This window comes from Equus przewalskii, unplaced genomic scaffold (genome assembly GCF_037783145.1).
Source record: "Equus przewalskii isolate Varuska unplaced genomic scaffold, EquPr2 ChrUn-10, whole genome shotgun sequence".
NCBI lineage: Eukaryota > Metazoa > Chordata > Mammalia > Perissodactyla > Equidae > Equus > Equus przewalskii.
In genome coordinates this window covers 2,762,705-2,776,001 of record NW_027228747.1, presented here as the reverse complement: position 1 = coordinate 2,776,001, position 13,297 = coordinate 2,762,705, and the positions used below count along the sequence as shown (strand labels likewise).

The 13,297-nt window shown below is 43.9% G+C and overlaps 1 protein-coding gene across 1 annotated transcript; it reads right to left on the bottom strand.

Moving 5' to 3' along the window:
• Window positions 1-1,788: 1,788 nt before the first annotated feature.
• RPTN (repetin) lies at window positions 1,789-7,000 on the bottom strand. The gene is made up of 3 exons (XM_008515417.2): window positions 6,954-7,000; window positions 5,539-5,696; window positions 1,789-4,746 (listed from the first exon to the last, which is right to left on the bottom strand). The coding sequence occupies exons 2-3, from the start codon at window positions 5,674-5,676 to the stop codon at window positions 2,584-2,586; spliced, it is 2,301 nt and encodes a 766-aa protein (XP_008513639.2). The 5' UTR covers window positions 5,677-5,696; window positions 6,954-7,000; the 3' UTR covers window positions 1,789-2,583.
• Window positions 7,001-13,297: the final 6,297 nt, after the last annotated feature.

Sequence of the window (13,297 nt, the reverse complement as noted above, 5' to 3'; positions counted from 1 at the left end):
ATGCCTAAATCCCTCCCACCCTTCACTGCCAGGCGACTCACTGAGAGCCTCCGTGAACCCTGAGCAACTCCCAGATTTTGAGCTCTCTCACCTTTCAGTTTATTTTCCATCCTCTGGTTTACCTATCTTGGGAGGGTCTAAGTTACAGAGAACATTTGTGAAGAAGACCCATCTTACCCCTGAACAGTTATGCCATTTAAACAGCAGCCAACATATGGGCATCCCCATTGAGCTTAAGGCCCAGGACAACCTGTGACCCTTCTCATCCCCTCTCCCCTGGGGATCATGGCCCTAGGTTAGGTGCTTTCCTCTACGAAAGCCTTTCTCTATCCTGCCAGACAGAGTTACTTACTCTTTCTTGGTGCCATGACAGCAATTTTCTTGTACTTATGACATCTTGCCTTATTTCATGGTTGTTTGATGTACACATATTTCTTCCTAGATTGCAATCTCCTTGAGGAAAGGGGCTGTTGTTATAAGTTTTTATATACTTCCTATGGTGACTATGATCCAATGGCCCTCAGCATCTGTTCTTATCTCCTTCTGTATTTCCTAGTCTCGCTTGCAGCTAGGGTTCTGGATGTGAATTATGTTCTTCTAATTAGATGTGTTTACATGATATGGAGATGTGGATGTTGACAGGCAGTTTTGGCAACTGTACCAGCAGCTTCTGGATCTCAGATTTCTGATCCTGGATCACAGCTCTAGTGATGCCTTGAACTCAATAGTTCCAGGGGTCACTTGTTGATTTCTAATAATTCAGCTCTTATAATTCTAGGCATTAAATCTCCTTCTGCTTATGATATCTAAAAAGGTTACTGTTTCATTCATTGAGCTCTTACTGAACAAGGGCCTTATTCAGTCTCTCCTGTCTATGTAACAGACAGTAGAGGCCCAATAAATGTTTATTTGAATTTATTCCAAAACCAGACTTATTTCTTCCATCTGCCCACCTATAAAACAAACAACTAATGAGTGCACTAGACATCAGTGGCTGCACTAAATGCTGAGCAGTACAAGGTAGAGTAAGATCCGGTTTTAGTCCCAGTTTGATAGGGGAGATAATGAAAATAGAGTGTGTGACAAATGATATAACAGAAGTGAGTGGGAACTTAGAGAAGAGTGCTTGGGTGTCCAGGAAGGCTATTCAGAAGACGTGGTGTTTTACTTGGGACACAGAGGATGCCTACGGTTTTGCCAGGCAGAAAAGGGAGGGGAGGTATTCCAGGCTATGGATCGGTATATTCAAAGATATGAATGAATGAAAGACCATGGTGTATGAAGAAAAGGCCAAATCCATGGCATGGCTGGAACACTGGATGCTCCTGGGAGGAGACTTTCACAACACTAGGCTGGGTAGGTCATCTGGGTCGGATGGTGAAGGGCCTATAGGCCATACTAAGTCGTGAAACTTTATCCTAAAGTCACTAGGAGGCACTGAAGAGAAGGGAGATTAAGGGAGTAGAGTTGGAGAAGTGGGAAGAGATTTAAGAGTTATGGAGGATGTGGAGTTGGCAAGACTGAATGACCATTTGAATGTGGAGGTGAATGAAGGGGAAAGGTCAAATGTGACTCCCCTGTGGGAGAAGAAGCCGAGAATGATATTTAGTTAAATTCTTTTTGACTCTTTGTTGTTTGTTTCATATTGATTCTTATTTTTTTCAGTGCCCAGGAACTAAAAGAATAAAGAGATCTTAGAAGTTGAGAAATGAGGTCTTATTCTTGGGAAATGGCCCACAAATGGAGATAGCATGGCCCCGTAGTGAGGAAGGAAAAGAGTGATCGAGATCATTGCTCACCAATCATTTATTGGGTATTTTAACACATTTCCATAGATTTCCTTGTTGAAGGGTTTTCAGGTCCCAGGAGCTATGTATTTAAAGTTTTGGCCCCTTGGAAACTGCAAACAGATGACATACGCTTTCTCTCTGTTTTATGTGACCGGAAACTAGAAAGGCATTGAGCTGGAATTGGTCCAGTCAGCTCTAGTGATAGTAGCTCATTGAACAGTTCCTCCAGTGAGGAGTAGGAGCCTGAGCGCAGGAGGTGTTGTCAGCATCAAAGATGTCCTCTGTGGCCTCTGGTTCTCCTAGCAGCCTCTCACTGTGCTTCATTTTAGTGTAGACTATAAGGCTTGCAATACCTGATGTTTTATCCACAGGAGCCAAAGCTCGCCAAAGCCCAGGTGGCTTCTCCTTGGGCTATAATGTATATCCTCAGACTACCTTTCCTGTTTCTGAACTTTTGGGAGAAGTTTCTACCTTCAATGATCCAACCAGGTCCCACCTACACAGAGGGAAAACCATGAAATGCTTTAAATCCCCCAAATTAATCAAAATTGGGATCTGATTATTTCACCCAATTTACCACTCAGATTTCACCCAGCTGGAAAACCCTAGAATTGCTGCTTAAAGAGCTGAAATGCCCTAAAAGTGAATGCTAGTCTTCAAAAGTATCCTTGCAAATAGATAGAGGAGAGAAGGAAAACATACATTTTCAATCTCTTAAACAGAGGTAAGGATGAACTTGACATGCAGATTCTTCCTCAGCTTCGTGTTGCTTTAGCTCTGGTGCTCACACAGTTTAGTGCCCTTGCGCTTTCTGCTCTTGTACATAGTCATAGAGGGGGTTGGGAGCAAAGGCTGCCTTGTTAGGGTGACTTCTACCCTGTTCTCTTCTTTGGGAACTCCCACTGCTCTGGGGTAGATGGAAGGCCAGGTCACTGTGTCTTCCCTGGGAACCTTGGCTCTGGTCATTCTCACTCATGCGGAATTTTTCCCTGTTAGAACAGCCTTGCTGAGTCCCATAGGATTGTTGATGCTGGGACCCTTGATACCTCTCTTTCTCCTCATGGGTTTGCCTATCCCATTGTTGCTGACAGTTCTGTACATCTCCATGGGTTTGCCTGTCTCGTCTCTGACGGTTCTGCTCGTCTTCATGGGTTTGCCTGTCTGGCCTCTGACGGTTCAGCTCGTCTTCATGGGTTTGCCTGTCTCGTCTCTGACGGTTCAGCTCGTCTTCATGGGTTTGCCTGTCTGGCCTCTGACGGTTCAGCTCGTCTTCATGGGTTTGCCTGTCTGGCCTCTGATGGTTCTGCTCATCTTCATGGGTTTGCCTGTCTCGTCTCTGACGGTTCTGCTCATCTTCATGGGTTTGCCTGTCTCGTCTCTGACGGTTCAGCTCATCTTCATGGGTTTGCCTGTCCTGCACCTCATGTGGACTTTCCTGACCCTCACAACCATGTCTACCACAGCTTCGGCGGCCCTGCTCTTCCTCTGTCTGGTGGCGCTGCTCCTCACCACGACTCTGTTTGGTCTGGGTCTGTCTGTGGCCCTGCTCACTACTGCCTGATTGCCAGTTCCTCCCTTTGTGACAGAGTGGCCTTTCTTGCTGGATTTGTACTACAAGTTTGTGTTGGTGGTGTTGGCTATCTTCCTCAGGCTCCCAAGCCTGGCGGCTGTTCTGCAGCCCTTCCCTGGACTGGAATCTCTGTTCTTGATTTAGGTTTACTTCCTGTCCTTGAGTCTGTTGACTTGGTCGTCTTGACCTTCCTGATTGCTCAACATATGAGTCTCTGCTTGTTCCTTCGCTCCCTTGGAAGTGTCCAGTTTCCCCAGTCTCTGACTGACCATATTGAGAGCCCAGGCCTTGTCTTCCTGTCAGACCATAAGGATAACTCTGGCCTTGTCTGTCTGTCTGGCCGTATTGAGAGCTCAGGTCTCGTCTGTCTGTCTGACCATAGTGATAACTCTGGCCTTGTCTGTCTGTCTGATCATATTGAAAGCTCAGGCCTTGTCTGTCTGTCTGATTGTAGTGGGAACTCTGACCTTGTCTGTCTGTCTGACCATAGTATGAACTCTGGCCTTGTCTGTCTGTCTGACTATAGTGGAAACTCTGGCCTTGTTTGTCTGTTTGCCTATATTGAGAATGCAATTCTTGCCTATTTCTCTGACCACAGTCTGATTCCTGGCCCAGCCTCCCAGACTGTCCATAATAAGAGCCTGATTCTTGTTGGTTTGTCTGGGTAGAATGAGAGTCTTCTCTAACTCTTCCAGAATGGCCACAGCTTAATTGTTGTCCAAATCTTTCAGACTGGCCATAATGAGAATCCTGAACTTGTTTCTCATATTTATTTAAGGCAAAGATATATCCTTGTCTTATAGGCTGGCCACAGCTAGATTTATGACTCAATCTTTGACCATAGCAAGAGTCCCTATCTTGTGTCTCAGTCTGACCATAGCGGGAGTCCTGATCTTGTCTCTTAGACTGACCATAGCAGGAGTCCCTATCTTGTGTCTCAGTCTGACCATAGTGGGAATCCTGATCCTGCCTCTCAGACTGACCATAGTAGGAGTCCCTATCTTGTCTGTCAGCCTGACCATAGTGGGAGTTCCTATCTTGTCTGTCAGCTTGACCATAGTGGGAGTTCCTATCTTGTCTCTCAGCCTGATCCTGGCAGATATTTTGTCTCTCAGTCTGACTGCGGTGGGAGTCCTGCCTTTCTCCTTCATGCCTCTGCCTGTGTTGTCTGTCTGTATTTCCTGGAAACTTATGGTCTACTGTTCCAACCTGCTCCCCTTCTTGCTGGGAGGTTCTTTCTCCACATGACACATTACCCAGCTTATGATAACAGCCTTGGGTCAATTGGAACACCAACAAAAGATATTCACGAAAATCAACACATCCATTTTTGTCTTGATCCAAGAGGCTCAGAATGGTTTCCACAGTCTCTGGGTCATTTGGTCTCTGTGAGAAGATAAAACAAAGAGCAAAATCAGATGTTCTGCTGCGGATAGTAAGATGTGTGCCAATGTCCATGTCCCAGTCCATTCAGTTCTGGATGAGCCTTCCTCAGTTGAGAACCCATTAATCTGAAGTGGCTTAGTTTTGGTTCCAACCTTTGATCGGCTGGCTCTCAGAACCCTGTCCCTTGCTGGACCAATGGGAACGTGACCAGAGGGAAGTAGATACACTTATTTAAAATCAGCTCCATTAATAATTAACTTCAGTCATTTGAGAAAGCTATCCCCTCCTATCACATGCTATATTGTAATTAATTTTTTACCTACTTCTTTCCAACCACACTGTGAGATCCTGGAGGGAGGGGAAACTGGTTTTATTCATGTTTGTATCCCCAGTGCCTAGGATGGTGATGGTAGGGAGTAAGTGCCCAGCGACTCTTTATTGAATAAATGAATGAAGGAATGAGAAGATGTGTGAATAGCACTAAAATATAGAAATCAAAATATGAATCTAGATTTTCTTTTGAGAGAGGATTTCCAGTTTGAAGTTGTACTCCCTCCTGTTCAAGCTCAGATGTGAGGAGAGGTGTGTGTGGTGTGTGTGCACTTATATGTGTGAGCATGCCTATGCATACATATGCGTGTGCTGGGAGAGAATTTTGAAGGAACTGCCTGAAATTCTTTTCATTACAGGTTGGAGCATGACCAAATAAAACAAAAAACCATCAAGCCCTGGATGCAGATGTCAGAATCACTCACGCTTGACTCCACGGGGCCTAGAGTCTATGCATCTTACCCGGAGGATGTCTCCAAACTCAGTCAAGAGTAGCTGCTTTAACTCTTCCTTGCACAGTGAGGCACTGTCCCCATTCTCTTTAGCATTTCTCTCGAACACCTCGATCACAGTGAGTATGCTGTTCAGGAGTTGAGCCATTTTGGCAGAGATGGGTGAACCTAAAAGAAGAAACAAGAGTTTTTTTGTATTTAGCATGAAGACCAAAGACAACATTTCCAGAGAGAAAGTAGCCCCTCTTGGTTAGAAAAAGAAGCTTAAGAAATGATGAGCCCTTTTTTAGCCATACTCCTCACTCCCTTTGACCCAGAGTCAGGCTCCAAATATCGTGTATGACAGTGGGAGATGGGTACAAACTATGGATTCCCTGCCAGAAAGAGGAGAAATTTCCTAAAACACAAAAAATACATAGTAGGTGTTTTACACGCCCTATCCTCTACTCCAGGTGGGACTTGGTTATTGAAACTCTCATATTAAAACAAAAAGGAAAGGAGGTCAGGAAGCCCATAGACACAGGGTCAGAAGCCAGTGTAGTAAGGCATAATTTTCCACCAACGACTAGCACCCTGGAGGAGGCACTAAATAGACCCCACTGAATAGGCCTCAATCTTCTAAGAACCTTACTCAAGTTGGGTAGGAAGGCTAGAGGTCTTTGGTCATGGGCCAAGGAAGCTTTCTGGGAGGTTAAAACAAGTACTTCTTGCCTGGATTGTCATTTTGGGATGTGCTTATAGAGTAGAATCAGTAAATACAAAAACTGTTACAGATAAAAATAGCAAGCCGAATTAACTGTCTAGATGATAGAAAGTATATACAATCAAGTAGGTTCACATTGGCCATGCTGGGAGGCTGGGGTCTTTTGGGATTCAGATCTCAATGATATTTCTTCTTATGGTGTGAAAATTTCAGTTACTGGGTTTACAGGCCAAATGGAAGCCCTAATTGCAAAGCACAGTGGACTTCCCAAATCATGCAGTGATGACTAAGGATGAGCAGCAAATAGTGAATTGCATGGGACAAGTTGAGCCCCTTATAGCAATTCATTGCAATAAGACTTGAATATTACTGTGGCCGCATGGTCCAGGGCTTTGGCTCTGATGAGCCCTAAACTCTTGGGTCTTGCCTAACTTGCACAAAAGGTAAATGCTCCACAATGGGAGACTGAGCTACCCAACAATATTTCTAGTCCTCATTTTGGGATGCCTAGGACACGCTGAAACAAAGGCATGTATGCTTTACAGGCTCAGAAGTAGGCTACTCCAGCTATCATCATATTCTTAGAGGCAAGAAAAAGGAGCAGGAGGGTACCTAAGTCTATCATCCACAGGGAGTAGTCTCAGACCTCCTCAGCCCAGCACATTGTAGCTGCCATCCAGAGCCTTATGGATGCTGTCATTGCTCCCCCATGCATGTCTTACCTGCTTAAGGAGGAATGAGCCGAAGATTCAGAAGCAAGAGAGGATGCTGGAGACCTGAAAACTCATCCTATTTATAAGGGTTTTAATTGTCCTAATAGGCCATCCTATTCTGTGGAGCCTGAATCACTCTGGGCCCAGCCCAGCTCAGCACAGCTTGACCTCTCCCTCGGCAGACTGTTTGATTGATTTACTTCCCGCGCTTGCTCACAAACCTGTTTGTCATGAGAATAGGTGACACTGTTTAAGCCCCAGCCCCATTTAATTAGAGGGGCGTGTGTGTGTGTGTGTGTGCATGCTGTGGGGGGTCCCAAAAGACAGAGATGTAGGCTGAGTTCACGCTTAATATGCGTCATTTACCAAGACTAATGGAAGACAACAGTCAAATCATACCAAAGAAGGGTATCAATATAGTCACTTCACAAAATCTGTCAAGGGAGGGATTAGAGATTCTAGGCAGATAGCTAGGATAGACTTCCCGGAAGAGATTTGTTTTAGGCTGTTTTGCTTGTGTAGGTAGATAATATGTATTTTAATGTATTGACCTATTTTTAATGTTTTTTCATTTAACAGCTCTGCAGGCTAGAGGGAGAAGTAGATACATGACCAATTTTGGGAAGGAGGGGTGTGATGATGGTGGAGCTGCCACCACTTGAGACTTTTAGGGTCTTACTGCAAAGTTAGAGTGACGGACAACATGGAAGCTTATGATATCTGTGAGTAGAGATGCTATCAGAGACCTGGGCCTCCATTTATCCCCATCTCTGCACCTATGACATGCCAGCAGTGTCTTGAGCATAGGAGATTCTCAATAAATGTTTGTAGAGTAAGTGAATTATTGAATTATGGAAGCATTTAAGAATCTTGTGTAAAGTGAAAAAAATTCTAGATTTACCTCTACTTTCTACTTTTGTCTCCCATCTAGCCCCTTGGTTAGACTTTTCCCTATGTATCCATACATCAATCAGTTATTATGTTGTCATTAGCTATTATTGATGATGTCTTCAGAATTCTGCAAGGGAATCACAAAAGTGTAGAGAGATTTTAGATCAGTTGGAATAAAGAAACTTCACACAGAAAAAGATTTTGAATACCAGGTACAGGACCTGAGAAGTGCTAAGTATTAGAAAACCCAGGCGTATGTGGAGTCTTCATGGGCTGGGCCTGGGCTTCCCCTAGTAGGTGGGGTTTGTGTTGCTCCTCAAAGGATTCAGGTGGGCAGAAAAGAAAGCAGAGAAGTCCTAGTGGGGAGAAGGGAAAGACCAAAGCACAAAGGTGAGAATTTATAGGGTGTGTTTGGATTAGAAGGAGCTGTTAAGTTTGGCTGGAGCAGAGGGTATGCAGAAGAAAAGAACTGGAGAATTTTGGACCTAAAAAGGAAATCTAGTTTTAGTCTCCTAACTTTACAGATGAGGAAACTGAGGCCCCAGTATCTTGAATGATTTGCCAAGAGTCCCACAGGGCTGTGATGAAAGCCAGGCCTAGGGTCCTTGTTTCCTGAGCCCAGCCCAATATATTTTCTTATACATTCTCTAAGGCAGATTTGAGGCCTGTTTTAGGGCTTATTTTAATGAGAAATTGAAAGCAGGGAACATTTTGGTCAGGAAAATGACATGATAAAAGCATCTTTGGGGGAAAGCTTTTAATCTGACTGTGGTAAGGTGGCCAGCTGTCTCACTTTGTCTGGGACCAAGGGGTTTCCTAGGACATGAGATTTTCAGTGCTAAAACTGGGAGAGTTCTGGGCAACCAGGACCAAGTTAGCCGCCCTAAACTGTAGTGTACAGGATGAATTGGAAAGAGGAATGTCTGAGCAGGGGTGCCAGTTAGGAGTCATGTATGGCCCATGTAAGAAGTGATAGGGACTTTGATCTGGATGCAGTAGTTCCAAACTACGTGTAGGAAGATAGGTGGATGATTGACGAAAAGAAAGGATGGGGTTTTAGACAGATTAGAAGAGGGGCAGGGACAGTGGAGAAGTCAGGAGAGACTCCAAGTCTTCAAGCCTAAATAACTAGAACTGTGGTATACTGAAGAAATGTGACTTCTGAAGGGGGCCTGATCCGGTCTAAGATTCAGCACCCCTATCGGCATTCCACAGGGTTTCTCCCTTTTGGAGTCTTGTGGTCCTCCCTCCAGCTTGCACGCTCTGCCATTTGGGGTCTCCCAACCCTGGTCAGGACTTGCTTAAGTCTGTTTATAAACGCTGAGAGCTGAGTCACGCTAAGATTCTCTTTCTGCTTTTGTATCTGGACTTATGAGTGCTATTCAGCTCTCTCTCTTCTTACCTATTAGAACCAAAAACCAAGAAAAGTTTTGGTGACCCCAGAGGAAAATAAGGGGAGTAAGGGTGGAGTGGGTAGGGGGTAAAGACAACAGCCGTTGTGATAGAAAGCAGCAAAGCTGTGGCCCCCAAGATGTTGACATCTTCCAGGGCTCCCTAGCAACTGCTTCTTGGTTAGACGGGCAGTTCTCTGCCTGATGATGCAGTGGAGAGAAAGATTATGCTCATAACAGTAGGGTCTACTCTGTATTCATTCACTCATTCAGCACTTAGCAAGTTTCTATAGGACAAACAGAGAACTGTTTGTGTTGCTCAGTCAATCAGTTAATCAGTGGGGATTGGTGAGCACTGGAGACCCATTTTGTAGGCACTGAGAGAAAAGACACAGTCCTTGTCTGAAGGACCTTTCAATCTCACTGGGAAGTAGGATACACAGGCTCCTTCTTTGGAGTTCGAATTGCTACTGTCATTGATAGAGTATTGAGAGAGGTTCATTAGAGGAAAAAGGAAGGATGCAGGGGCTAGAAATAACATGTATTTGAAGAAATCATGGAACATACCAGGTAATTTTTGGCAAATCACTTAACCCTTTGACCTTGACTTTCTTCATCTACAAAAGTGAAGGGTTGGACTGATCTGTAAATTTTCTTTCGGCATTGACGTTCTAAGATTCTGTGATTCCAATCTTAGGGTTAGCAGGGGCTTTAGAGGTTGTATTTTAACATTGCTCCATTCATGAATTTGATAAAGACCTCAGAACTTTGTGCTCCTCAATCTTCCTCTGTGGAAATCAGGGAGGGCAATTAAGGGTGTTCTGTTACTTAGTTAGCATTTGCAAATTGCGTGAGGACCTATACTGTTTTTGTTCATGTTTTTCATGCTTTTATTTCCATTCGTGTTAGAATGTGACCTTGTGGTCTCAAAGGGAAGATGTTTAAAGCTACAATTTATTTAGGTCTTATTGTGTGCTAGGCTCTATGCTAAGCATTTTGTGTATGTTATCTTGTTTAATACCCACAACAATCCCATGTGACAGGGAATATTATCTTCAGTTCTCATTCAAGGCAACTGAGGTTGAGAGAAGGATAACATGGATGGGCCTTGAGGGTACTGTGCTAAGTGAAATAAGTCAGACAGAGAAAGACAAATGCTGTATGATTTCACTCTTATGTGGAAGATAAACAAACTCATAGATAAGGAGAATAGATTGGTGGTGATCATAGGGGAGGGGGGCTGGGGGAGGGCGAAAAGGGTAAAGGGGCACATATATATGGTGATGGATAAAAACTAGACTATTGGTGAACATGAAGCAGTCTATACAGAAGCTGAAATATAATAAGGTACACCTGAAATTTATATAATATTATAAATCAATGTGACTTCAATAAAATAATTTAAAAAAGAGAAGGAGAGAGGGGTAAATAACTTGCTCAAAGTCATACAGCTTACAACAGCTGAGCTGGGGTGTGAACCCACATCTTCCTGATTCCAAAGCCTTCATTCATAACTCGTATGTTATCCTGTCTCTTATGGAACAGGACTGGTGATTGCCCACTCCCCAGTGAGAGAAATGGCTTTCCACAAAAGCTAATGTAAGAATAAAGTAACTTCCCGGCCTGGTGGCGCAGCGGTTAAGTTTGCACGTTCTGCTTTGGCAGTCCGGGGTTCGCTGGTTCGGATCCTGGGTGTGGACATGGCACCGCTTGGCAAAAGCCATGATGTGGTAGGCGTCCCACGTATAAAGTACAGGAAGATGGGCATGGATGTTAGCTCAGGGCCAGTCTTCCTCAGCAAAAAGAGGAGGATTGGCAGTAGTTAGCTGAGGGCTAATCTTCCTCAAGAAAAAAAAAAAGAATAAAGTAACTTCCTAATGACATGCTATGAAGGAATCCAACTTTGAAATGAGAACCTCCTGATGTTTGACCAGTCAAATATTTATTATTTTCCTATGCTTCTCCAGTACCTAAATGGTTCCAACACTGAAGGAGCTTGTAATCTATTTGAGGAGACGGGACAGATGCTTATACTTATTTTAAAAAAAGCTGCATAGAAAAAGTAGCCTTCTGTCTTTACAGTTGACAGAATAAGATTGAAGAAGTTCTGCTCGCTGCCCATTCTCTACAGTTCTTGACTCTGTCGCAAGCCTTTGCGGTCATTTCCCATGAGATGCAGATGTGCCTAGCAGGTGTGACGGGTACTATTTTGAGCTTATGGAGTGTTCAGGGAGTCTCCTTGTCGTATTTTGACCAAATCATTAAGGGCAATTATCATGGATTTCTTAGTCTTCCTTTTTCCTTCTGTTGTGATGTTGGGTGCCTATTGAGTGAGATGAAATCCACAGGACCCAGAGGATGCCTGTCTGTATTGCAAGGAAAGGTCCCTGTGTACCCCGGGGCAGGCTCCCCGTTCCTGCTTAGCCCTTTGGCATTAAGCGGGTAGATGAACTGCAGATGGGGCAACACCTTCCCCTGCAGAGGAGGGGACGAATTAAAAGACGTAAAACTCTTTGCGATTTCTTGATATTGAAAGGCCATTTATTATCATCTGCACAACTAAGTTCTCATTTTAAAATCTTTCCTTGCAGATGAATTACCCTTCTGTTAATTATAGGCCATTTCCCCTTTAATGACATCTGTGAGAGTCAGTGGTTTTTGAAGGTAACGCTGGCTTCAGCGGTATTTTAACCCTGTCAGAAAATGTGTTCTGAGTCAAAGGAAAGAGGACTGAGGTTTCTGGGGGTCTAGTCACAGGTTTTAGTCCGGAGTGGGCCTCCCTATAGGCAGCTTGTAGCCCAGCCCGTTCTACTACAGGCTTTTAGTTTTGGATACATGATCTCATCATCCCTCTCCCCCGCAATGTCTCAGGCCATATTTTTTCACTCAATGAAATGAATTAGAAAGTGACAGAAATCATTGCTGAGCACAGCCCACAGAATTTTAGGTAAGTCCTAGAACATGGTCAATAATGCTACAGACCATGTCTTCTAAGATGTCTTCTAAGTTGGCCGCATGTGGCAGAATTTGGATCATTCAGGTCAAGTTTCTGATTTTTTCTTTTTCTTTTTTTAGGGAGCTTTATTGAGATATAATTTACATGCCACACACTTCACCCATTTCAAGTGTACAATTCAATGTTTCTTAGTGTTGTGCAAACATCCCTAAAATCTAGTTTTAGAACATTTTCATCTGGGCCAAAGAAACCCTGTGCCCATTAGCAGTCATTTCTTATTCTGCCCTCTTCCATCCCATGGCAACCACTAATCCACTTTCTATTGCTGCAGATTTGCCTGTTCTGGAAATTTCCTATAAATGGAATCATACAATATGTGGCCTCTTGTTACTGGATTCTTTCATTTAGAATAATGTTTTCAGGGTTCATCCGTGTTGTAACATGCATCAGTACTTCATTTCTTTTTAAGGCTGAATTCCATTGTATGGATAGACCACATTTTATTTATCCATTCGTCTGTTGATAGGCATTTGGATTGTTTCCACCTTTAGACTGTTATGCATAATGCTACGGTGAACATACGCGTATAAATTTTTGTGTGGACATATGATTTCAGTTCTCTTGGGCATGCACCTAGGACTGTGGTTGCTGGGTCATATGGTATGTTTAGTGTTTTGAGGTACTGCCAAACTGTTTTGAGTTATTTTTAAGAAACTCTCCTGAGAGGGATGGTTAGTTTAAAGGCCTTGACTTGCAGATGCTAACAGGCTAAACCAGCCTGGCTGAGATGCAGCTAGGCAGGGGCAGGGGATGCGAGTTACCACTGGGGCTCTGCGCCTCCTGGGGGTCTTGTGCAACCTTGCAACCCAGCAGCTGCCAAAGAACCTACAGTAGTAGGCACCTGGTAAGGTTTGTTGATCAAAAGAATGAACATATGCCGAGGCGAAGTGGCAGTGGAGTAAATGGTGTAGGGAAGGTAGGTAAATACACTTTGTAAAATCTGTGAAGTTTCAATCCTTTTTTGGGTATTATTAGCAATTCATTTGGGGTCCCATTAGTGTTTTCAGTTCCCCTGCCCCCACCCTTCCACCTCCTGACTCAAGTCCATCAGATGG

Excerpts from the sequence above, each read along its gene's own strand:
- RPTN (XM_008515417.2), bottom strand. The coding sequence starts at position 5,676 with ATGGCTCAACTCCTGAACAGCATACTCACTGTGATCGAGGTGTTCGAG. Across the intron at positions 4,747-5,538 it reads AGTTTGGAGACATCCTCCGG|AGACCAAATGACCCAGAGAC; the intron begins GTAAGATGCATA and ends ATCTTCTCACAG.